Raw genomic sequence first — 26515 nt, forward strand, 5'->3', positions numbered from 1 at the left:
GTTAAACAAAAAGGAAAAAACAAACACACACAAAAAAAAAACAGCAAAAAACCCCAAAATCATGACTTTCAGATACTGATTGTCTGCTATAGGTGGCTTTTTAGGAGTGCCATTTCTTCTTTTGTCCTTCACTTGTCCATTTTTTTCACATTTGTTTTTAAGGACTGCACACCATGCTGAGATATGCCAGGTTTTTAGCTAACATGTTTTGGGAATCACCTTGTTGGTGCAAAAATACAATTTTATGCCTTTCAAACTGTGTAATCTTTGACATTCCTTGTATATTCAACTGAAGAAATGGGAATAAATTATGTGTGATTGCAACAGCCTGCTCGTAATGACAAGTTGTTATCTGTAGCCAACACTGGTTCATCCCTTGAGTTCGCTGCCTTTTTGCGCTTGAATGAGTCATAGGCTGGTGTTCAGTGGCTTAAACAAAAAACACACAAGACTGAAAATGAGTGAAAACTCAGCCAGTGTCCAAAGAAAAACATTAAAAGGCCTTTGGAAAGCCTGGAGAACTATTGCTCAAGATCACTTAAAAAAAAAAATTCTGAGGTCTGGCTCCTTGGAAGGAAAATATGAAAGAAAAAAAAAAAAGAGGGGTGGTACAAGACTTTTGCACAACACTGTACACAAAGTAGTTTATGGATGTTACAGATACAACATGAACATCCTGCTTTATTTTCATATTTTTAAGTTTAACCTTTGGTTAAAAAAAATAAATAAAAAAATTACAAAGAAGGTAAATACTCCTCAAACTGAAGATCTTAATATGAAGTTAAAACTTCATGCAGTAATTATGAAGTTTCAGTCGTCATCTTATTCAAAGGAAGTGAAAATTAAGACATGAAACAGAAAGCTGACAGTTTGGTGTGATAATGATGAGGACACGTGGATAGTTGGCCAGGAATAAGTTTTATATAAAATTTGAACAGTGGATACAGGCGATATTATGTGTATAAAAAAATACATACAAGAAAAGGAAAATAGATGAATCTTATTTCTATTTTGAGCAGATGTTCAAGTTAGCAGATGAAATGTAAAAGGCACTAAATGTACAACATTCCAGTTTTAAAGACGTTAAACAAACAGAGGCCAAAGTCATTCAGAGATGAATGAAAATAACAAAAAAAATAATAATAATCACAGGGTATTTGTTGTCTTTGTTATGCCAGACATAGTGCAGATTTTACAACATAACAGCAAACAATTCTCAAATAACACACAACTATTTACCATCGATAAACACGAAGCGCGCGCTTTCCAAACGCCGCGTGCGAGCTCCGTCGGATCGGAAATCTTTCATAATTTATAGTTTACATCACGATTTCTACAACGGCACTAAACACTGCAACGAGTCACAATTAGGAGCAAAGCAACCAGCAGCTAACGGTTTGTACACTGATGTTTCGTTTTGGTCGAGACTCTGAAATGCCTGCTGCAAACGCAGCTCAAAAACAACAAAAACCAACAGAGAGGGGGAGATGGAAGACACGCGGCGCCACGCGGGGCGTGATGTCACGACCGCAGTCGGGTCAAAGCGGCCGGTGTGGATTTCTTCAGCCAGAAGGTGGTGAACCAAAGCACGTTTGTTTTTAATGCTGTGACAGAGGGCTTCCTAAATTTGAGATCAAGACAGAATCTCTTATTTATAAGAATTTCCCATTTATTTGTCAGCATTGAGACAAACACTTTTTTTTTTTTCTCCTGAAGAAACTGAAGCTGTGAAATCACAGAGGTGGTGGTGGTGGAGGGGGGGTGTTCATCTCCTCCTGTGGATTTCTGAGCTTCTGCACTGATTTACCAGTTTTATTCGGCCTTTTTACTTCGTGGAGTAATGCTTACTTCAGGAACCTAAATCTGTCCAGTAAAAAAGGACTTGGTGGTCAGACTGAGAGACCCCCCCCCCCCTCAGTAACCAGTGATTGACAGGGAAATAAGTGGCTGTGGGAGGTCGCTTGCTGCCGCTGGGTGAAATTGGTGGCAAAGAGCTACACAGGGTGTGGTTAAGCAGAGCCGGCAGCCTTATTTCCCCACAGATCAGCGTCCACATATGCAAAGCTGCACTGTCCTTTACCCTGATTAGATGGAGGTTACACTGGCAGGTAACATTTCCTCTGACAGTGAACTTTAACACTGATTATTTGCATATTTGCTTTATTGTTCTCATTGTCTTGCTGGACTTTTATTGATCCCAGCAGGACAATAAAGTTGGACTCTACTTGCAAATTTTGTTTTCAGGTGTGTGATGAGCTTTGCAGCCTGTACAGTCGCAGACTTTTAGGTTTGTAAGGTTCAATAAACACACTGATACTGAGAGAAAAAGTGATACAGATCCTACATTATCAGCTGGAGGGAAAATTATATAGCCGTTAATGGAGTATGTTAAACAAAGCTGTTTTCGATCAATATAAAACGAGAAGTGTATTTTACTTTCATTCATTCATTTGAAAAATTCCTTTGGATCTCATCCAGAGGAGCTTTGAAGGATTCAGGCTTCAGGAGCTGATCCAAACTATTCTGCAAGTTTATCATATAACTGGACCTCTGCACCATGTTTTCTGTAGACACCATCGGCTGAAGAAACCATAACCGGAGCCCTTTTAAACCGGCGGCGTAGACAATTCCTGCAGGTGCTGTACACACATGTCGGAGTGTCTGGTGACAAATAATTAAGACTCGAGTGAGAAAACATGAAGCATGCCACCAACCTTCTGCACAGACCCCTCGAGCAAACCCCTTTCCTTCTCAGGAAAGACATCCACAGCCATACCACACTGGAATGAGTTACAGTAAACAGCACTATATCTTACACGATGAGCAAGAAATATATACAAACACTGGTCAGCATGGAGCTTTACTGCATTTTGGAATCACAAGACGAAGCTGAAGGAAATAAAAACCGGCTGCAACAAAAATATTCGCTTTAAAACAAAATCAGAACATAAATTTGGATTTTCAAAAGAAAGCAAAAAATTTGGAATGTATTTAAAGCATCTGAAGTGTTGGTATTAGATATTTGGCCCATTAGTTTGGGGGAAAAAAAAAAAAGAGCTCTACATAATACATAGATACGAGGACGGATATTCTCATAATAATGTGTGTTATGTTAGTAAATTGCATGCAAACGTGTGTATTGTTCCATAAACGTCTCCGAGTTTTCATAGATCTTTCACCTCAATTGAACTGAACATGCATATTTCAAAAATAAAGAAATAATGAACTGCTCATCAACTCTTAAGAACACATAAATCTACCTGGGTTGCATCGCACGTGTGTTTCTATGTACAAAAACCAGGACAAAAAACTGAAAATGAGCGCGACTCAAACTCAAAGGTACTGTATGTTCCACTGAGGTGAAAATCAAAAGGGAGGCGGCGTCTTTAAAAAAGGTACCACAACGACATGCCGGGAGTTTACAGAGAACTGAAGCGCTCACAGTAACACCAACGTCAGACGGCTGCTTCTGCTTATAAAAATAAATTAATTAAAAAAAAAAAACTAGCCGAGCAGTACAAAAATGTATTCTTTAGATGTTATTATATCTGCATGCAAAGTTACTGAAGGGCGATGTAAAACCTATGTCAATGTTACACGCCTTTACAGAACATCATCACTATGGAGGTGCCCGATGGAGGAGGAGGAGGAGCCGTGGCTTCAGCAGACTGTTGCACCAGCTGTGTTAACGAAGAGGTTCAGATATGAAGCCAGACAGACGGGTTACAGTACATGCTGGCCCCGCTTTCACCCTGAACGGTCACCGCTGACTCATGTTACAGTACGTCTGAATTCCCACCGGGAAAAAGTTACGGTTTAACCGTTTTACTGGAGTGTTTTTCCTTTTTAATTCGGCTAATGTCGAGTTCAGACTACAGCCTATTGGCCCGAATACATCCAAGTCTGTGATGACGCAGGGCACGGGTTCAAGTCAGGAACAAAAAAACGGGTGTTGTGCACAAGCGTCAGTCATTTTATCTTATGTAGTGTGTCATAATGGATGGAAACTGATGCTGCATATGGGATGTATCACCTCAACAGAGAGGCTGGCATGTTAGAAACTTATCTGAAGGGAAGGTTCCAGCTGTGTGGTAGGAGACACATCTGCCCTTTGTTGTAGGAATAATATCAGTAAGTGTACAATTTTGCTTTATTTTGGGGCGCACCGTGTCCACAATGTGAATATGCATTGGACTGCTTTTGCGTTCTAGTGGGATGAGCATCATGTTGTCTTTCAGGATTGAGTAGCTGATAAAGTAAAACTTGAAGGATAAAAAAAACCTTCTTAAACTGTATTTAAATGAAGTTTTTATGTACCACTGAGCACTGAAATTACTGTTGAGGTAATTTCAGTGGTTTCCCAGTGTGGCAAGCCCAGCTGACCAGGACTTCAGCTCATCCGGGACTTTAGCTCGGTGATTTCTGTGTCAGGCTGACCAATATGAATAAAAATAGGTGTTGAGAAGAAGTGAGTGTATCTAGTGTAGTGGATCGTAATGAAAAAAGACAAAAAAAACAATGCTCCATCCAGGACACTTCCAGCAGGAGGACTCTACTCACGTTCATACTAAAGATGCTGGTAAGTGTACCGTTATGCTTTGTCTTGGCTAACCGCTTACATAACCTCGATCTGTGTTTCTTAGCGTTCTGTTGGGATGATCGTGTCGATATGGTGTAATATCACTGTCTGCGCATAATGGAAGTAAAACAAAGCTTTTAAAACACTATTCAAGGGTGATGTCATGAGAATTCGACTGGTAATATTACGTATGCAATTTTTGATGTGACCCCTGAAATTACTGCTGAGGGTCTCTCCCTGCTCATGTAAACAGGGGTTTCAAAGGTGCTGCCAAATTGGCTCCCTCTGACTTGCCTCGCCTCTGACTGGATCACCAAAATGACTATTTATTTGTTTAACCTGAATAATGTTGCCGGTTTTGCTAGTCAATCTCTATGTGTTAAAACCAAAACAGCCAGTGTCATGCACACCACTCTGGCGGACGTCATCTGGTTATAGTTTTATTTTGTTTTCTCCTGGAAATCACCAGCACCTCCTTTTCAGTGCTGTCAGGCACTCTCGGGTATAAAAAGGCAAGATTTTATGACTCTATAATCACGGCCATCATCAGAACAGAAAAATATTGTGTAGTCTGAACCCGGCATTAGATGTAACAGGCTTCGTCCTAAATTCCTAGACATTTCTCCATCCATGTTCTATTTTTCTTTCTAGTAATTTCTGGGCTGATCGGTGAACAGGCTGATCGGGTTTTCTGCTGTGAGAGAGGATGACTGAGGCGTACGCAGTGAGCTCAGGAGCTTGGAAAGGCCAGCGAGTGAACACAAGAATAAAACGGTGGAGCGTCTGCCCGGCTCATTAATGGGACTCTACACTGTGAGCACAATGTTTGAACCACACTACATCTGTTTACACTTATCTAAATGCTGCACAATCCCCCATCAGTCGGATCAGATGAGGGCACAGGTGAGACTTTGTGACGACTACAGTCTGCCGTTTATAACACAAATATGTAACTTGAGGTTTTGACGTTGGTAGAATTTCTTTGATCTTTATTGATGTTGCTGTTTGTACAGTTTATGACCATTTTCATTGGTCAATAAAAGCACCAAAGTTACTGCAGAAGTGATTAATGAATGATAAGGCAATGTAAGACAAACGCTGCGAGTTTTAATCAAATAAATGCTTCGTAAAGTCGTCTTCTCTCTGGATGAAAAGGTTTATAAACCGGTGTTTTAAACGGGGCTCGCTCAGTTAAGGTGTGCGAAGCTCAAGCAATGATTGCCGAGTTGGTGCAACAGCCTGCTAAACCTTTCATGGGGGCACAGAGCTACAAGAACAAAAATAAAAATGTTTGCAATGATAACCGAAGGCTCTTATTTTTATGTGTACCACTGTTTTGGAGAACAAATCTGATGCTGATGTAACAGACTAGTGTTTTCATAGTTTTTTTTTTTTCCAACAAAGCACATGGAGACATTACTTTATTGTATAACATCATCATGCTTTCAAGAGGACAAAATATGAAAGGAGATAGAGGAAAGAGAGAAACTGCACCACTTGTGTCCCTGTTGAGATATCCCCACCCTTCCCAAGAGCAGCTGATAGAGAGGTCTCATATTTTACTGTATTTTGTTTACTTATTTTTTGGTCCCCGGTTCCTCTTCAGTTTTTACGAATGTCGGCGTAGACCACGGGCTCCATCTTATGGAAGGAGTTTTTGCTGCCTGAGTGATCCAACTGGGCGTATATCACCGGGCCCTGGAGCACAACAAGAAGATGCAGAGTGGGAAAGATACACTTTTAGTGAAAGACACAAAAACATCCACATCGTTCACAGAAAGAGGAAAAGGATAAACACAAACCTTGATATCATTTTACTCACACAGATGGTTAAAGAAGTCCAAAATTAGAAACTTAGGTGTGTTTTTTCAGGGAGCTTCATAGTGGCAGATTTGTTCATTTGTTAAACAGCTTCCTATAGTTTGACTTAATTAGTGATTAGCCACTGAGGTGTGAAGGCAAAACACACAAACAGATAAAGGTTTAGATACTTAGCCCATATTTGGAAAATTACTGAGCAATTATTTTGATTTTAGTTTGTGTTACAGAAGCCCCTGAAAGGTCACTAACAAGAACTTTTTCACATTTCCTTTTGACCCTTATTAACAGCTTCTGAGTGGGTTTAATTCAGTTATAATAACAATACATTATACTGCCGCATAAGTTACATACGCTGATAAATAAACTGACACGTCACGTCTCACAAGCACAGAAAGCAGAAATCTTTACCGCCTCATGCAATGATACCTGTACTCAGTCGTTAGATTTTACTACAGCTGGTTGTCAGCAGTTTAACTGTGAAGGGACAAGCTATGAACATTCACAGCAGCCATCAACTGAACACAGGCTGCTTTCTTTAGAGAAGTGTGACCAACAAACCATAAAAGTGCAGGACTGCAGCCGGATCATCGCCGCACACAGACAATGCAGTCAGTGTTATGAGCGCGACAGCCGTGACTACGGCAGCTGCGTCATCCCATGGCTGCAGTCACAATTACAGTGGCAGTGTCTCTCAGTGAGAAAGCTGGTGAACCAGCTCCACTGTTTCTCTTTCTAAATATAAATGGTGCCGACTCGTGCCCGTGCAGCCACAAGCTGGACGCGTCTGCTGCACAATGCATGATGCTGTATCATAAAACAGGTCAGCCTGGCTTCATGGGTCGCATGAAATGCAAACATTGTGAGAAGTCATCAAAACATCAATATTTTATTTATTTATTTATATATATATATATATATATATATATATATAGTGAAAATAACTGAGATCAGTTATTTTATCATAAATGTTATAATTGGTGCAGTTTTAATAAAGGGAGATTACACATTTTCATGTAGCAGAAATCTCATTACAGCAGTTCACCCTTTAGAAGAAACACTGAAGTAACAATAAATTGGGAGGACTTGTCCTAAAAAACAAAAAAAATTAATCCTCACTGGGACCACGTGGGGGCTCTGCAGTCCATATACAACTGTTCTTTGGGTCGGACAAACACTGTTAGCTAAATACAAGAAACACAACACCTGATGAACAACATAAAATTGTCTTGTCTTGAATAGTAAACTAACAGCATTTTTAGGTTTTTATTTGGAATGGAACCAATGGAAAAACATGCTGTATAAGTATAGCTTGGCATGTAATAAACAAAGTCAGCTGATCTGCAAAACACCAAGATTAAGCACTTTGTAGTGTTGTTCTTTTTAACACATGAATGAAAAAATACAATAAGAGTAAAGAGTGGTCTTAACCAAATAGTCTGGATGGTTATAGTTGTTCTAAGTTCTGTTTGGATGAATAAACTTTTACTTCCAGTGAAATGGAGGCAGCCACTTCCCACTCCCACCCCCCCTTCCTTCAGCCAAACACCCCCCCAGCTCATACCTGTCGCTGACCCGAGGGACTGGTAGACCTGGAGCCCTCCACTCTGGACTCCACCTTCTTTCGAGGCTGCGGAGCCTCAGAGTTCATGCTTTCCAAGGACGTACAGCTAGTTTAGGTGTTACGGAGTCGAGCAATCATTGGTGCACAGTCAAAGTGAGAGACACAAATAATGGGACACAAGACAAAAACAAAATAATGAGATGAGAACATGAAACGCTGCAGCTGAGAGCCGCCTAGAGGTGCACTGATGGGATTTACACCGTATCAGATTGGTGGTCCTGCAGCTTTGGGAGCACGTCCAAAATAATATTGCATTAAATATTTTGATGAATGTGTTTATGATTGATTCTTCAGCACAAACGTGAAGTGTTGGAGAATTTTCCCAAAATACTGTAATTATTTTGTAGGTTACATTTTTTGTTTTTCATAGTTAATCCAAAGTATTTAATTTAGCTTATTTTTTTTTAACCTGTTTGTCTAACTTCTTATATATTTATTTTTTGCCCTACGTTTACTATTTACTGTTGCTGATTGATAGACATTTAAAAAGACAAATACTTTACTTGAATTAGTTTTAGCTTCTTGTTTGTGATATTTGCATTTTTTTTTCTTTGTGTTTTGTTCTTTTGTTTTTTGTCTTTTTAATAACAGTAACAAGAGAATAATCTGAAGATTTTTGGTAAAGCATTTAAACACGTCAGAAAGGAACCAGGGACCCAAAATTCACCTTTTCTTCATTATGGCTCAGGCACACTAAATCGACTAGAAAAAAAAAAATTGGTAATTATGTGATTATGCTGACCAAATGCAAGTAAGCGGGGCGACCACTTTCAATCACGAAACGATTGCACAGGTCATCTGGTGGAAGAAAGCCTGTCTCCAAACAATCGCCATCTGACAGACTGACCACAATCACTCTCAGACAGATTGTCAACTCACTGCAATCGATCTGGGTGAGTTTGCACTGATGAGTGCACACTGTTCCATCTCACTGCAACAAAGGACTTAATTTAAATTGCAGCCAAATTGTTGCATTCCAGTCATATTTGGATGTAAAAAGTAACATTGAGAACGTTGGGATCTGAATGTCAGCAGTTAATGTGAATCTCTGTATGTGGACAGTTAATCGACGTATTATTCCAAACAGATTGCACGTAATTCCCAACTTGATTTCCGCTATCACTGAATGGCAAACTGACAGCAGACAAACTCTGACTTGTTGCCGTGTTATCGTTGTCTCAACGCATCAAAGTTGCTATGAACATGGCAGCTGACTGCGAGTGGTTCGCAACTTTGAAGCAACAAGTTCAAAGATTTATCGTTTATCACACACAGTTCCAATAATTCTTCTAGTCTCCAAACACTGTTTTCGTTAGTGTGACTGTTGCCTTAGAGAAGAATCCTCACTATGACCTTGTGGAAGATCTTATCCTACATTATCATTTGTAATGTTAAAGTAATATAGTCTGTAATCTGAATATTTTCTCACTTCAAAAATAATTAACTGTGAGGACTGGTGCTTCTCTTTGATACATTTCATACTAAACTGATTCCCTTAGAGTGTATCAACATGTCTTTACTATTTACATCACCATACCAAATCTGAATATTTAATCATGTAAATATGTTTGTCAACATCCATTTTATGGATAAATATTAGTAATTTATATTATTTTAACTGAACACACAAAAGATTAGTGGAAATGACGTAAGAGTTTCTGACAGACAAAAACTTTTACTAGCTGCTGCTCTTCTACCTAAGACATGTAAAAATTGGACACTGATCAGTTTTTTCACAATTGTTTGACAGGACAGCAAACAATTAATCCCATAAACAAGAGCAGCAACAACTGATTGATTAATCAGTAAGTATACAGGCAATATACTATTAATCCTTTTTAAGCTTCACCAAAGTGAAGATTTTTTAACACGGTACGCTAAATATTTTTGGTTTTAATCTGTACAAGCCTCAAAAGGTCCCTTTTTTATCTTATTATATATAAACAGATGAAACAACAAACTGTCAGTTGGTTTGTGCTTGAATCAATACTCAGACGATCCAATTTTAATTCAAAGATTAATCCAAAGGTTGTTGTAAACCTTATAAACCAAGCAGGTAACCAGTGCAACTCTAGTAAAGGCAACAGGTGAGAGAGGCAGTTTACCTGCAAACAACATGAATGCTAAACGAACAATGAGCTGCCATAATTTTGTCACAGTAAGTGGATTGAACACTGCCAACAAAAGCATTTTGTCAAAAAACAAAACAAAAAACGTTTCATAAAAACAATAGTTGCTGAGGGATGAGTTAGAGTGACAGAAACAAATGAGGAAGACTTTGATTAGTTTGGTACGTTAGTGGCAAACAATGAAGGACAAAAAACACAGTTTATGTAGTTAAGTAACCCGGTTACATGTTTACAGGATTCATATCAGTGTATTCCAGGCCTGAGGACCGCCAGGACTAAGCTGGCCTCCCACCTAAAACTTTAGTCACAACCAAGAATAATACTAAGCAAGTCATTTTTAAACCCCAAAGCTTTGGTTCATTAGCTTAGTTTTTTTTTTTTTATTTAAATATTTGAAACTGAGATTCAGGATTCCAAAAGAAAAACTTTCTTTCTTTGATTTTGGAACCAATCCCAGAATTTTATCCTGTGGAGTTAAATCAAAAGGAGTATCATTTCATTCCACCTTATAATAAAAATGTATTAGTATAAGTGCTTCTAATCCCACAGAATTTAGTCAAGATTGAAATTATGTATTACTACATATTTAAAATATTAAAATGCTTATGTAAATGCCATATCTAAACGCAGGGCAGCACATTACAGCGTTGAGTTTTGGTTGCGCCACTTCATTATTAACATTATAGCAGGTGCCTAGCATTAAACTGTTCCAAATCTGCCTCCACCTCACAAACAATTGTTAACAATTCTTGGGGAAAACCCTGGGTTTACATGCACTTGTTACTCAGAACCAGACTATACATACATTTAAGGTTGTTGTAGAGTTTTATGACATCCATCATTAAACCTGTTATGCAGCAAAGAAATCTGCTTTTTTCTGGGAAGAATCCTTAAGGGGGAAACCAGGTCACTCTAATCCCTTACCCCAGTTATATTAACCAGGCTCCTCATGTACATGACAGTTTACAAATCAATTTAAAGGAGAAAGATGACTGTAACCAGGTTACTTACTTACTTATTTGCATGTAAATCGATTGAATGACTAGACAATATGTTGATTAGATGGCAACAGGCTCGTCAGTGATGTTAGTACAAGGGGTTACTGTGAAATTAGTGGTGTTAATACAGTGTAATGGAGGAAATGTGACCGGCACCAGTGAAAACAGCCACCCCGCAGATCACTGTTAGCTCAGCTCACAGGCTCAACCCACTCAGCAGTCAAGCAAGAGCTGCCACATATTTTTCTTACTCGTCTCAAGCAGTTGCTAGCGCCTGATGCTTACCCGTTTCCACACAAAAAGTTAGCACTGGCATGGCTCCACAAAATTTCAAGGTTGAACACAAAAACTACCACACGAAATTTGCAGCTGCTTTGGTAACAAGAGAGAGACTTCTCAGCCAGTGAAGCTTCTCAGCGAGTGCGGTTTCTGCTGCGCAAAGGCTGTTCAAACCTTTTAAAAATGTGGACATGTTCTCAAAAGACACCATGACAGAACTGGCTTCTCATTGGCACCTTCCTGATGGAAAAGAGGGACACCTCTCAGATTTGTAGCTCTTTGTGTGCATACCTCATTGAGATGAAGAAAGAGACTTTTTTGCAGCATGCGAGCTAGAAATGGTCAAAATACCTCAGCCATGCAAAGTCTAGAGCTGACAATTTCTTAAAAAACAAACATGTTAATAATTAGTAGAACATCAGGCCATCCAAACACCAGATCCTAAAGTGCTAGAGCGCTACAGAGAGTTAAAGGTCTGATGAGAAAATCTCTGAAGTGAAACATTACTGAAAACAAAACAAAGATTCAGGAAACCAATAACAGAGCACATGTAACTCATCTGTGTGACTTACCTGGCATTTTATCATCAATCATTTTCATATGAGTATAATAAATGCATAATGTGAGCATTAAACCCAACACCTTCAGCATTAAACACAGCTGACTCGACTGTAGTGCTAGCAGTATTGCTTTACTCTTAAAATTACTATATTACTGCTTACTAACAGAATTAAATAACCAAAAAAAACCCATAATTATAACCCTTTCTTATTGGCTTGGTTGTGTGTATATTAGCTTACTTTGACCATAGCATGACTTGCTTGTTAAAGTAAAATACGTTTTATTGGTTCTTAGTCTCATTAGTGTCTTATATTTTTTTTTGTATCCACCACAGATTAATGGTCATAAACTACTCTGATTGATAGCTATAAATTAATATACCACATCGATAGTTATTCTTACATTAACACTCATTTTTCAACAAGTTCAGAAATTCTCCCATCTGACTGGCAACACCTCCCCTGTTTTTAACATGCGTATACACAGTGTAAACATCCAATAAATTAGTTTAAAAAAATAAATAAATTTAAGCCCTTAAGACTCCTTCATAGCTGAGAAAATGAAGCAGCATGTAACAATAAGGATTCATGATAGACTGTAAATAAATTACAAAAACCTGTCTTTGAGTGAGAGGCTGAAAACAATTAAAATGCAAAACGATTAAATTACAGTTTGGGCTAAAACCGTCACTCTCCCTTCACAATGACGTGAATATTGTGTAACGGTGTCAGCCAAAAATGCCACTTAAAGAATGTGCAGGCGATCCACTTTTACTTTATGGATTTAAAACATATCAAATGGCTGTAGGTATAAAAGATTTTACAGCTGAAACTGTTTATGGTACACAAGATAAAAATGTCTCAAACTTTTTGAAATTTTAGACTTTAATACTGTGTAAGCTGTACTAGTGGATCCTGTATGGATGTGGGTTATTACGATTATCACACTTCCCTAAAGATAAATAAAAACCAAAAAAATTCATAATAAAATTCAAATACATTACCTGTAGAAAACTCAATTCATTAATTATACTGAAAATATAAGTGCAAAAAGATTGTGGTTATTTCTGCATGCATGAATACAATAACAGAAAGTCGTGATATCACATGTACACGAGTGTGTTATAAATCATCTAATAAATGTGTATACTTAGAACTACTTAATGGGGCGGGTCAAAGTCAAGTTTCACCATTACTTTTACATTACTTTTATTACCATTACTTTTACATTCTGAATACAGTGTTGGCATTTTGAGAGTTGTGCAGCTTTATTGCAGTTAATCAGCAGTAGGATGGTTCACTTACCCTTCATAATCATGGCGATTGTGAAGCACCCTCATGACAATGCAGGCAGCAACAGCAATGAGGACGAGCAGCACTAAAGCACCACAAACTCCTGCAACTATAACGGTAGTTTTGCTCTGAGGAAGAGACTCTGAAAAAACAAAGAACAGGTCAATGTGAGTTGATTTTACCAATATCCATCCATCCATCCATCCATCCTCTTCTGCTTATCCAAAGTTTGGTGGCAGTGGCAGGATGCTAAGTAATTCTTCTCCCCAGCCACAATTTCCAGTTCATCCTGGGGGGATCCCGAGGCATCCCCAAGTCAGATGAGATCTATAATCGCTCCAGCAGGCTTGGGGTCTACTTCAGGGTGTCCTCCCACTTGGGCGTGCCCAGATAACCTCCAAAGGGAGGCACCCAGAAGCCATCCTAACAAGATGCCTGAAACACCTACAGGACTGTGCAAAAGTCTTGAGTCACCCCCTCATCTTCTTGTGCTGCAATAGATCCCCAAATTATCTGAAGGTCTTTCAAAGCTTTTCTTTAGTCCATTAATTATTACTCCAACAATTTGGGATCGGTTACTCAAAAGATTAGTATAGAACTGCCCAAGATTGTGAAAAAAAACACTTATATTTCACACACAAATACAGCAAAAATATTTTTATCTTAACTCAATATTTGAATGTCTGCTGCTGTAATTTGCATGAAATATTCAAAGCTTTAAAATGGATTTATAATGGACAAACAAAAACAAGTTTTTGTGCAAAAGACCCACAGTAACTAAAGCGGAAACAATACCAAGGCAGCTCTTTGTTAGAGCCAAAAAATGTGTGACAATAAACAGAAACACCTGGAAAATATTTGTGTGTGAATTTACATAAAATATCAATAAGATAAAAATGGATTTCAAAATACACAGATAAGATTCTGGGCCCACTCATTCCCTACACTATGTATAAATACAGTTATGCTACCATAAATAAAGCCTAAAGCTTAATCCCCGAGTCCTGGACATAAAACCAAGAATACAGCTGGGAGTGGTTCTCATAGCTGAGCAACAAAAGCTGGAACAATACCAAGGCAGCGCTTTGTTAGCGCCAACAGAAATTGTGGTTAAAACATACTTGACTACAACACACATCTTCTATTTTGGCTCTGTATTGATTCTTAGATACAGATGTTAGATATGAGGAGGTGCAGCCACATGTGAAGCCAAGAAGTCATCACATGCAGATGTGGTCTTCAGCCGAGTGAAAACCAATAACAGGGGTGCAATGGTCTGACGTCTGTGTTGGAACAGCTTGCATTCATTTGGCCTTCTCTCATTAATTAACTGATGATATTTGATCCAATTATTTTTGTTCCTTTAATTAATTTGACCTTTAAGTGGAGTAATTTATGACCTCAGATGTATTTGTACATGTGCTGTTGTGATAGTTCTAATCATAAAAATGAACCATGAACTGTCAATCAACTTCTCCTACAACTTTTCATAGTTTCTTTTTTCCCCGTTTACTGAAGTACGTGCAGTTTGACGGCTAGAGCAGAAAGACGGGCCGTTTAGCTGCTTTCAGGGATATCTGCATAATGTTTGTTGCCCAGTTACCCAAATACCATCCCCCTGATAGGGAACAGAGTGTTTCATGTCCCATGTGGCTGCAAGAAGTGATCACGCCCACTCAGTGATGAAATCGCAATTCTTGTGATCAAAATACTTGTGATTCCACGAGACCATAAAAGATGCCATGCAGACTAAATGCTGAAATACTCCCAGTGTGATTTGAAGCTGTGTGAAGAAAAACTGTCATATGTGACCTCAAAGCTCTGGTGAATTACGCGGTAAAACTACAAAATAATCCCGTTTTTTTATTCTTGATTGGAAATTGCAACTTTTAGGTTGATCTGGACAATGAGAGGGGACAAGATAAATATCTGCAGCAGGACACATCTGTCACAGAGGTAGAAAAAACATTTGAAACTTGAGCTTTTGATGCACAGGAAGTAATTTAATTTTTCATACAGTTTATTCATTAATTATAACTTTGGTCACATCTAATATGAACACCCAACATTATAACATCCATCCATTTTCTTCCGCTTATCATGCTCCATTTAAATCTGTAATAACTGGGCTGCTAAAATCAGCTGTGAGCACCAGATAAATATAAGCCCTTTTAGTTTTTTAGCAGCTAAATGCTTCACTGTGTTCACAGGCTGATATCCAACTGTGTGTGTGCACTGTCTAGCACTGAGCAGGCAGGGCAGAGATGATTTTGGCACTTTTACTGCCAACAGTCTTTCACATTTTTCACTTGGTTTTGGAAGATTTGGATCTAAGGTTTAGAGATGACTAACAGGAGATACAGAGGAGGTTTGCAGGTAATCCCCTTCAGTTTTCTGGTGGTTTGAAACCATGGTGCAGCAGCATTCTTGGACAAACTATTACGTAATCCAGGATTTAACTTGTTACAGGTGGTGTACTCGACACACTGCGGTTAAAATGGCTGCCATCCAGTCCATCGTGTTTGATCAGCCACTAACAGAGAAAAGCCTCTGCTTTGCTTGGAAACACAACAGATTCAGTGCTCTGAGGCTCACGCTGCTCTACACTGTGTTTTCTCACTGTCCAATCAGCATGTGTGTGAACAGAGCCCTGCTGAGTGGGTGAAAACAACTGACGAGTGTCTGGCCAAGGCCGCAGAGCACCAAGAATCATTTAAAAGAACATCTTTCATTTCCTTCATTCCCAACCACACCAACTCAACATTTCACCTTTCACAATTCCTACATTCACAATGTTTAACTTCGGAGCATCAATTTAAAAATAAATCTGACAAAAACTCACCTTTCAGCACGACCCTAAGCTCTGTTCGAGCCTGCGTCCCCTTCACATCTGGTGGGTTCTTCACGTCACAGAAGAAGGTGCCATTGTCGCTGAACTGAGTGGGACTCAGCTGTATGGAGACGTCCCTCTTGTTGATGTCCCCAATGAACTGCACTCTGTCTTTGAACTCCTCTTGTCCCGGGAATCCTTGCCCATTTGAAAAGTAGTAAATCTACAACATGGAAGGAAATACTGGTAAAAATATACTCATTTTATTTAGTTTAAACAATCAATATAAATGGCTACATCTCAGGCCCCTGAAGGTTCTCATCTATATCAGCTATTATGACATCATCATGTTGCCTAGCAACAGGCTAACATGTTCCGCTTTTAGCCTATACACAAATCCTTTTTTTTTTGTTCCGCTCAATGTGATTAAATGGATCAATTTTCCAATAGCATGATCAAAATGTACAATAATAAAAAATATCTCCAGTTACTACTAATAATAATATCAATAATAATACAATGTTTTGATAGTTTGATGCACAAGATCTTTAATATGCTTTAGTAACTGAAACCTAAATTTCATAAACAAAACCATTAATCTGTGGAACAAATAATTAAAACATCAATTATGAAATCAATGGTTTCCTGTATTTGACAAATTAATGGATAGATATTTGGATAATCTGGTAAACAATAATGCCTACCATGCTTAAATAAATGAAACACTTGGCTAAAATAAATCATTTTAATACAAAGCTGATTTCCTTTGGCTGTGGCTGATGCTCTCGTATACAGGAACATCAGCTGTCATAAGACACCTACACACTGTACAATCTTCACTGCAGCCACACTCTGCAACGTGGATCTAATAAATATGGACAGGACATCAAGCATTATGCATGCAGACTGTACGATGATACTGAACCTACCAGTACTATCTGACACGCACAGCTGTTTTTCCATCTTATTTCCATGTTCGTTTGCTTTGGCTCACAATCGATAACAGGATGCATCACACAAAAACAAGGTTTCTACTGCAACAACTCGACCAGATTGTCTTCTTTGCTGGATTCCCAAACATTTAGTGTGGCACCGTTTTTAGTTCAATTTATTATGACTGAGTTTATTTTGTTTTCCCCACAAGTGTTGTAGTCAAAAAAGGCAGACTGAATACAACAAAACTCATATTAATGATTAATCCTGACAGTAAAAATTTCTGACTTCTTCTCTAGATTGTCTCTTGATTACAAAAGGCTGTCCTTTAGTCATCTTGGCTGGAGCTGAACTAAACTGCAAGTGAGCTCGAGCTTTTAGGGCGGAGCCAAAGCACCCTGCTGTAAAGTAAAGATGTGCATTTGATTTATAACAAAAAAAAAAACAAAAACTTTGTAGCCAAAATGAATGCAAAAAAAGGTAAAAGTTTTATCACAATTATTTTGTTTTGATAAAAATCACTGGAAGCCAAATCTAATGCAGCCAAATTAAATTTAAAATCTGACTGGGGCTCTGCTAAAGCTCACTCAGTTGACGCCAAGATTCGAGTCTGTCCTGGACTGTTTACCGCGTGTCATTCCCCTTTGCTTTCCTGTCTGCTCTCGAGTGTCAAGCTTGGGTCGTAAGCCAACTTTGAACTTCTCTCACTCTCTGATGTATGGAGTAAAACATCTTAAACAAAAGGAGGGAGCATCTCAAACCTGTCCAAAGCAGCTCAAGGACAGCCCTCCAGATCTGCACATGGAAAGTAGGTCATCTCTTGATTTTATTTTTTGGTACTGAAATGCATGGAATCCTAGTGTGTTTGACCATTTTGACATTCAGATGAATCACTGAAGATTTTGAGATAGCAGAAAGACTTTTTTTCACATTACTGCTGCACAGCCTTCTTCCTTCACTGAGCAGATTCCTTCATCTCAGTTTTTGGTGGGTTTTTTTTGGGCAAGTGCCATTTCTGTAGGAAGAGAAGTATTTAGTCTGCAAATCATGAGTCTGAAACATCAGAGAGATTGATGTTTTAAGATACGCAGCTCGATGAACACGTTTCAAGTGTAGACTGCGTGGATGTGTTCTGCCATGACTGCTCTGCAAATTAAAGGCCCTTCATCTATGTCATTATATATACATGAGTCAGATCACAGCAGACAGACAGGCCCCGCCCAGCCTGACTGGACTGTAAACAAAAAGATTTTGTACATAGGATGGGATAGACGTGAACTTCACTCTTTATTTTTTTTTTGGTGTTTAAGTGTCTCAGAAGAATATAAACTAATAAACTGACAGTACTGTGTGTGATTAAACATGTTCAAGTCAATTTACCAGCTGTGAGCGGGTGACTCAAATATAAACACCGCAGGGAAATTCTGCAGCTGAAAACCAAAGTCTAAGAAGAGATTTAGGTCAACAAAGTGCTACAAGAACTAAACAGAAAAATTAGAACATACAATGGGAGACAGCGATCATGCCCAAGCAAGATATGAGCACAGAATAACATGATGAAAGCAAACAGAAAAATTAGATTAAAACAAATATATAGCAATGTAATGACAGAAGGTGGAGAGAGTATAAAGAAATACACAAACTGTACCTGATGTATAAATAAAAGCCTGGCGCTGAAACTGAAAGCCTACTGAAACCGAATCATCACAATGAGCTCTAACCCTTCCCTCAGGGAACAGCTGAATCCTTTCTTCTTGTGTCACAGATAAAACAATCGCAGAAAAACATCCTGAAACTGTGGGAAATCTTCCCAGAGCGGACACAACCGGCAGGAACTTACCACATATGGAGCTTTGGAGAACTGATTGTCCGGCTGGCTCGACTGAAAGTACCAGGTCACCGTGGTGTGGCTACTGACCACTTCGCTGGACTTGAAGGTGCATCGAAGAACCCCCGCGGTGCCGTTCTGTACCGTTACCTCAGGATCGGCGTGTATGTCGATCGCAGATGTGGGTTTTGTGGCTGTAAGCACAAATCAGTGGGGGTTCAGACCAAAAAAAACACCACAAGGGGCAGCAGAAGGTCAGTGATAGGACCAAGAAATACAATCCAGGAAGTCCAGTTTAATAGATTATGGTGATCAAAGGCTTATCAGACACCAAATCCCTGCATATGGTTTGGAGCAGAGAGCCAAAGATAAAATGTGACTTCTGCAAACCTGCTCGATCAGTAAAGATAATTCAGTCTTACACAAATTTACAGCAGTAAGCAGCTTAGGACTAGACCAGAGCCTCTCTCATTCTGTGTGTGGGTAAGGATGGTGCTTCTTTAAAAACCTGGCACTACTGTTTATTCAGTATTTCTGTTTTACACCATTTCACATTTCTACATCTCCACAGTTGAATCGGTGCAGCGATCGCTTTGAAGTCTCTTTGAGCTGCTTTTCAGCTTTCCTTTGTGTTACCAGTTTTGTGTTCATAACACGTAAAAGGAAGCTCTTGTGTGTCCTCTAGGATAGAGGTTTGTGTCAGTGTGTGGGTCTCTACCTAAGGTTTCTATTGTTAACTGACAATTAGGTTGACAATGCATTTCAGGACATGTTAAGAAGTAGTGTAAAATTAATGTAAAAAAGTAGTGTAACAAAGTAAGGAGAGTAACTGAGAAACATATTAAAGTAATGAGAGTAATGACCAAAACAGTCTATAATAGCTTCCCAGCACCAATAACTGGATGCAAACCAAGACACCAAAAAACAAGTGTTCTGGAAGAGCAAACCGAATACATTCAGTTTGCAGTAATAAAGCAGATTATCTGCATGTAAGGTGACTAAACTGACTTCATTATTAATCAGTAATTATAAACAGAGTTGCTATTTTTGTGCCAATTGCTAATCAGAAGTTTTCCATCTCAGGATGTCCTGGAGGTATTGAGAAAAAGGGGTTCAGAAAAGGGTAAAATCTGTCCACATGAGAAGGGGTGGGTGATACAGGCTAAAATTATATCACAGTATTTCAAGGAAATTTGCGCTAACAGCATTTCTGATGACATAGAAAAAAATAATACCGAGCACATTTTATTGGGGGTCGCATCTTGTAGGAAGCGTGAAGGACATTTCATCTTTTTTTCCAATGAACTGCTGCCACCGATGACAGACTACCTAATTCAAAGTATGAATCTACTGCCACAAAGTGCCAGCGGCAGCAACGTTATAGAGCAATAGTACTGACAGAACTAGCCCAAGTAGTGTTTTACCTGGAATGTTTAAGTATAACATAACTGCTTAACACTAACCTAACCTTGTAACTCTTCAGCAGCCTGCACCATTTATAGCACAAAACAATTAAATGCAACTCAAGCAAACTATCCAGACACTTTGTCTTAACTTGTCTTGATGTTGTGAGCATGAGTGAACATGACACTTGTACATGACATAAAAACTAAAACAATATCATACGGCACATCCCTACACAAGTTAATAATTATCAAAAAGGATGGACCAATTTGTCAGCCAAACATTCGTATCAGTCAACGTCCATAAATTTGCAGGGCTGAATGTGTGCTCAGCTGAAGGTAGTTCAATGAAGAGCTGAAATACAGTCAGGTCAATATTGAGATTTCTTTGTTTTCATCGCACAAACAGCACAACAAGAACAAACCAAACATGTATCAGCTCAGAATTTCACAACTAGTGCATCCCTATTAATTTTTCATTTCACTCAATTATTCAAGTGTCCTTAATTAGCGAGATTTAATCCAAACACTGCAAAAAAAAAAAAAAAAAAAAAAAAAAAGAGTTGCTGTTGTAGCAGCAACTTCTATTGTGAACATGCCCCAAAATCATAAATTACAGTATAACAAATTCATTCCACTGATCTTTGAACCCTTTTAAACTTCCTCAGTCTTGCAGTCCTGTAGAACTGAATGTTATTTTAGTACTTCTCGCCTGATCTTAGCTGCCCTGTGTGGGGAAAAACATGCATGCATGAGTCGCACAGTGCAAAATAAACAACTGAAGTGAGATCACAGCCAGTGAAGCATGTCTGACACAGATTTTAGTCTGGCTTCAGTTTATGAGAGATGAGGACTGAGACAGTACTTTAGCCAGCCACCTGTAAGATTCTTCAAACCAAACAAAATATAAATGGACACCGGACCGGTACTTTTAAAGTGCTTTGCTGTTCATTTATTCACTCGTCTATTTACACATTTGATGGATGAATCGAAGGGGGTTGGTATTGTGGATAGTGGAGCAAAAGCATGTAAAACAGAGCAACATGGGCAGGCTTTCTCTGCATTAGCTGGCTTGGAAACAACATCACAAGTATCGTGATGCTGATTATCAGCTGTCTCTGCTAAACCAGACATCCTGCTTCTGCACAGGGTCTCATAAAAGAGGGCTTCTGACGCATCATTTCACTGTCGCACAAAATGGACCAACTGAGTGATGCCTGCTTCAGTCAGACATTATTAGAGGAACAGGTGACAAGATTCAGCTTAAGGTAGCATCTTTTCACAAAACATCTGACAACCACTGCTAGCAAAAAAAAAAAAAAAAATGAATATTAAACAGACTGGTGAGTGGATGGTAAATGGTCACTAGCAGAGTGCCGCAGTTACCCGTAGTTTACACAAGACTCAGACTTGTCTGCAAAAACACTCACCGTACACTACTGTCTGAAACTACACGATACAAAGTTGCGCCTTTTGAAACGTGTTGGTGCAACTTTTACTTTGAAGGTGAACGTTCTCCATTTCTGGTTTCTGTTGAACTTCTTCAAGTTTTGCTAGCGCTCGGCTAGTAGGTGGTGAATGTTTGCAAACAAGTCGATGACTTCTATACAAACTATGGACAACAGCGGCAAGGAAATTTTCATTGCAGCACCCTCTTTGCAACTGATTTCAACCTCTAGCAACCACTCGCCAACCAATCAGGGAATACATTTTTCCCCACACAACCGATGGCTGCCAGATTGTTACCAACTCGTCTCTATACCTGTGTGACAGACCAGTGAACTCATGTATAGAGAAAAAAAATGTTTTTCTAGCATTCACAACATGATTATTAGTGTAAATTAGTGAAAATGTGGCACTTAGAGTCAATTTTAAACTGAAACTGCTTCAGACCAGATTAGACTATGTTATCAGCTTAAGTTAACATGGAAATCTAATGAGTTAAAGAGAGTCACCTTCATAGCACTGAAAGCTTGCTGTATCAGGTAATGTGATACCTAATCTGTTCTTGTAGCTGAGAGAATGGATGTGACCCCCTGGCAGCCTTAAACACAAAATCAGTGCCATTTTTGACAACTATACTTTCTTGTGATTTTATTACTTTATAGAGGTGACTATAACACATAGTGTACACTGGAGACAAATAAATACAGCAAATGTTCCTTAGAGGGCTGTGTTGATAAATGACAAACACTGGCTGTACAGTTCATTAACAGCCTGTCCATAGCAGCTATGAGTGGGAAATGTTAAACAGTAGATTTACTTTTATGCCACCTTGAAAGGCCTTCATGCAACTATAAGCATATAACTCAAGCCTCTCAAGTATCAGCAAACAGAGACACGTGATTCCACAGCTTTCCCTGCAATCAGAGGATCTAAGAGGCTGAGTGCAAAAGCATCAGAACAATAAGTAGCCTCTGCCTCCTGCAAAAATTTGATCCAAGTCTGTTTAATGAACAGTGAGATTTAGACTCGGGGAACACCACACTTCAGAAAACAAACGCAACTCTAACAGCAGTACCCAGATTTATAAAAACATGTGTGACTGCTGCTTTCAAGATGCCATTTCACATAAACATCCACTTCACAATCAAATAAGAAAGGAACTATCAACTCCTGCACTAACTTTCAATTTCATGAACATCCTTCCTAAAATGCCAGATCACATTCAGCCTGCAGAAGCTGAATGATTCATCAATATGATACATGTGACTTGGAAGTTTTAAAAAAAGAAAAACAGTTGGATAATACAGAAGACGGCCTGTTAGTGTTTGAGCTGAGAATTTAAAAAGGTTGCTATTCATCATTTGCAGATCAGAGTTCTTGTGCTTTACCACAAGGTTCAATTTTAGGTGCTGTTATATACTATGTACTTGCATGTGGTGAAATTTTATGAACCTAGAACAACTTATTTCATTGCTAAACATCATAAAAGACATACCTTCCCATGAGACCTGAAGATCCTAAAAGCTGCAGTCACTATCTCAGTGATGTTAAACGTTGGATGGCAGAAAAATTTTCTTCAGCTTGATACCACAGGACTTGAAATCCTACTGTTCACTCACGCAAACCTTATTAAACCATTGTTTTATCGATTATTAACAGCTCTTTTTACATTACCTTTCAAACATACTGTGGCCCAGTCTCTTTTAAAAAAAACGAATTCTTAATCCTTCAGTTCTCAACAACTTTAGACCAATTTCTAAATTCCCATTTTTATCAGAAGTTTCAGAATAAGTGGTTTCAACACAATTTTTAGCTTTTATGTTTCAAATTAACAGCTTTTAAAATTTTCAATAAACTTTTAGAGCTTTACATTGTACAGTAATTGCCCTCGTCAAGGTCACGATAACCTTCCTTAACAGTTAAAATGGAAAGAGTGCCAATTTAGTTAGTTTTTGTTTTGCTTTGTTTTTAAGACATAAGCACAGCTTTTGATACAATAGATAAGATTTTAACCAATGAGTTGGCATCAGGGACACGGCACTTGGTTTCATTCTTATCTTTTAGAAAGAAACTTTTCAGAAAAGGCAGCTTTGATCATCTGCAGCTCCCATTACCTGTGGTGTACCACAAGGTTCGATTTTAGGTCCTATGGTATTTCTGTTAATATGTTTCCAGTTGGTCATATTTTATGAACCCCTAACTTCTTTCATTGGGATGCCAACGAAATACAGATATACAAATGAGACTTAATGATCCTAAAACCCTAGGTGCTGGTTTAAGCTGTCTCAAGCTGGCACACAATCCTCATGTTCTTAACAGGTTTTTACCAACTGCTAAACTCTCACTCACTTGAAAGTTTAAAAAAAAAGTGGTTTCAATGCATTTCAGCCTTTATGTGTCTAAATGGCATGTCTGAGAAATTTCAATCAGCTTTTAGATCTCTACACAGCACAGAAACTGCCCTCCTAAAGGTAACCAATTATCTTCTTTGAACAGCTAAAAGGGGAGAGAGTGCAACTTCATTCTTTTAGATATAAGCAGTTTTTGATACAACAGAACACATGATTTTGGCAACAGGGAACAATGTACTTGGTTGATTTATTCATATTTTAGAAAGAACCTTTTCAGTAAGAATACACAACTTCCCATTACCTACAGCTCACATTACCTGTGGTGTACCACAAGATGCAATTTTAGGTCCTATGGTATTTTCCATTTATATACTCACAGTTGGTCAAGTTTTATTAATTTTCATTGCAACACCAACATCACAGATGTACTGTCCCGTGAGACAGTAAAAGCTGCTGTTTTTAAATGTATTGTCATGTTAAATGTTGGATGCCGCATAACTTTCTTCAAGTTATCACAAAATCTATTGTTCAAGCCTAAAAGATGTAGTAACATCACTCTCAGCTCCTTATAGATTAAGCTCCAAAGTAGTTTGGTGTTGCTGTCTCCAAATAAGAATGATCTTGAGAATAACCAATACTTTCCACATTCAGACCTGGAGAAAGTGCAACATTTGTTTTCTCAAGGATCGACTACTACAGCTTCATCCTCACTGGTACAATTATGTGTGCTGTCTGCAGCTGTGCCAGTGCTAGAGTCCTGATTCTTGTGGAGAACCTGGATGTGAATGTTTCTAGCCCAAGTTTGCAGAAATCACCAGAGGAGGAAAAGGGTCCTCAACTGTGGACTACAGTCAACATTTTCCTAACACATACAGTTGAAACTATCCAACTAAAATAAATTGTCTGCAAATATAATTTTTGCAAATGTCCAGGATATCAGAAATCAACTACAGATAACCCAGAGATCAGTCTGTTACTTTCAACCAGTGAATCTTGAGTTGGACTTTAAGGACTTCAGTGCTTCAGGCATTTTTCACTGCAGCATTATGTAAGTGTGTAATTGACTCTCTAAGATGCATACTCTGAGCTGAGAAATATATAGCACATAACAGCACATCAGTAATGTAACGTGAAAATAATAAATAAAATAATGTATTACTGTGTGACCAAACTGTGTGCTTAGGAAGGGCGCGTATATCCTTTGCATGAGTAGGTAAGTGGGCTCTTGCTCATTTCAATTCGTGCCTCTCACTAACAGCTGCAATAACACGTAGTTACAACTCGAAGCCACTACCATGCTTCCTGCCAAAAACACTGACGTAAATCTGGTTATCTAAAGCCAAATTCTGCACACAAAAAATCATGCCCCTGCCGTTGTGATGCTACGTGCACCATTAAGTCCACTGTGTTTACTTCGTTATCTGAGTCAGGAAAGGCTTAGCGGACGAGGAAATGAGATGTTATCATGGGGGGCTGAGGCTGTGCTAGTCCACTTGTGTTCAGATATACTATGCTGTTAGATTATCTAAATAAAATTGGATTTGTTTGCTACCTCGATTAGTACACAACCACCCTCAGTGACACGTAAATACCGTTGAGGCAGACCTAACAAAAGCGCTATTCAGAAATCAGCGATTTAACGAGGCTTTGCTTTAAATCCTGGTTACGCGAATGACAGCGCACGCTTTTGAATATTTTCCGCTTTGATAGAAAATTTAAATAAACTCGTCATTTGTCTTAAACACCCAGTGACTCATATTTCAGCTAAACAGCTGGTTAGCATTGCGACTTTCCACGGCTGGACCCACCTTCACTTTTCCGCAGGACGACGCGGCCAGGGGCGGCAGCCACCGTCCTGTACCAGACTCCATTCAAATTTTAGTGAATTTCACAGATTTAAATTCCTGTAACATCGTGTCTCACATAAGGTGGCCTCTCCATCTTACATCCCTGTAAAAATATTTCCGGGTGTGTTACACATCGTCTCTCGCTATGAGGCTGAACAAAAGGGTGTTAACTCTTAAAGGATTGGAAATAAAGGTGTAAACGCTGCTAGCCTGCTAACCTGAGCTCCCACCTAAAATAATGAACTCAAATTCAAACGTTTACAAATGGAAATGTAACCCAAGCTGGGCTTTAACACTCACCTAACACAACACAAAGCGTAAATCCAGTAAATAATATACGCTTGCGAATCGTATTTGGCCATTTGGACTCCATTATGTGGTTGTAAACAGGAGTAGCTCCTCCGTTTTTTTTTCCTCCACCCTCTACTGTCCGAGTCGTTTCTTCTTCTTCTCTGCAGGTACAGACAAATATGGGTGCGGCTGCTGCTGCCCCCCACAGGACGACCGGTGAACTACAGATAATTTCGACCAACAGGCAGGAAACAAAAGAATCATTTCGTCCCACCCGGCGCTCTCACTATCAGCTGGATTTTGAGC

The 26515-nt window shown here is 38.8% G+C and overlaps 1 protein-coding gene across 1 annotated transcript; it reads right to left on the reverse strand.

Annotated features, from left to right (window-relative positions):
- Positions 1-902: 902 nt before the first annotated feature.
- mpzl1l (myelin protein zero-like 1 like) lies at positions 903-26351 on the reverse strand. Its single transcript, XM_030745829.1, has 6 exons — positions 26219-26351; positions 18884-19065; positions 16123-16333; positions 13293-13422; positions 7962-8067; positions 903-6277 (listed from the first exon to the last, which is right to left on the reverse strand). Exons 1-6 carry the CDS (start codon positions 26289-26291, stop codon positions 6182-6184), a joined length of 798 nt encoding a protein of 265 aa, XP_030601689.1. The 5' UTR covers positions 26292-26351; the 3' UTR covers positions 903-6181.
- Positions 26352-26515: the final 164 nt, after the last annotated feature.

The sequence above is a fragment of the Archocentrus centrarchus genome, chromosome 14 (genome assembly GCF_007364275.1).
Source record: "Archocentrus centrarchus isolate MPI-CPG fArcCen1 chromosome 14, fArcCen1, whole genome shotgun sequence".
NCBI lineage: Eukaryota > Metazoa > Chordata > Actinopteri > Cichliformes > Cichlidae > Archocentrus > Archocentrus centrarchus.

Excerpts from the sequence above, each read along its gene's own strand:
- mpzl1l (XM_030745829.1), bottom strand. The coding sequence starts at position 26,291 with ATGGAGTCCAAATGGCCAAATACGATTCGCAAGCGTATATTATTTACT. Across the intron at positions 13,423-16,122 it reads GCTTAGGGTCGTGCTGAAAG|AGTCTCTTCCTCAGAGCAAA; the intron begins GTGAGTTTTTGT and ends TTGTTTTTTCAG. Across the intron at positions 6,278-7,961 it reads GTCCCTCGGGTCAGCGACAG|GGCCCGGTGATATACGCCCA; the intron begins GTATGAGCTGGG and ends GTTGTGCTCCAG.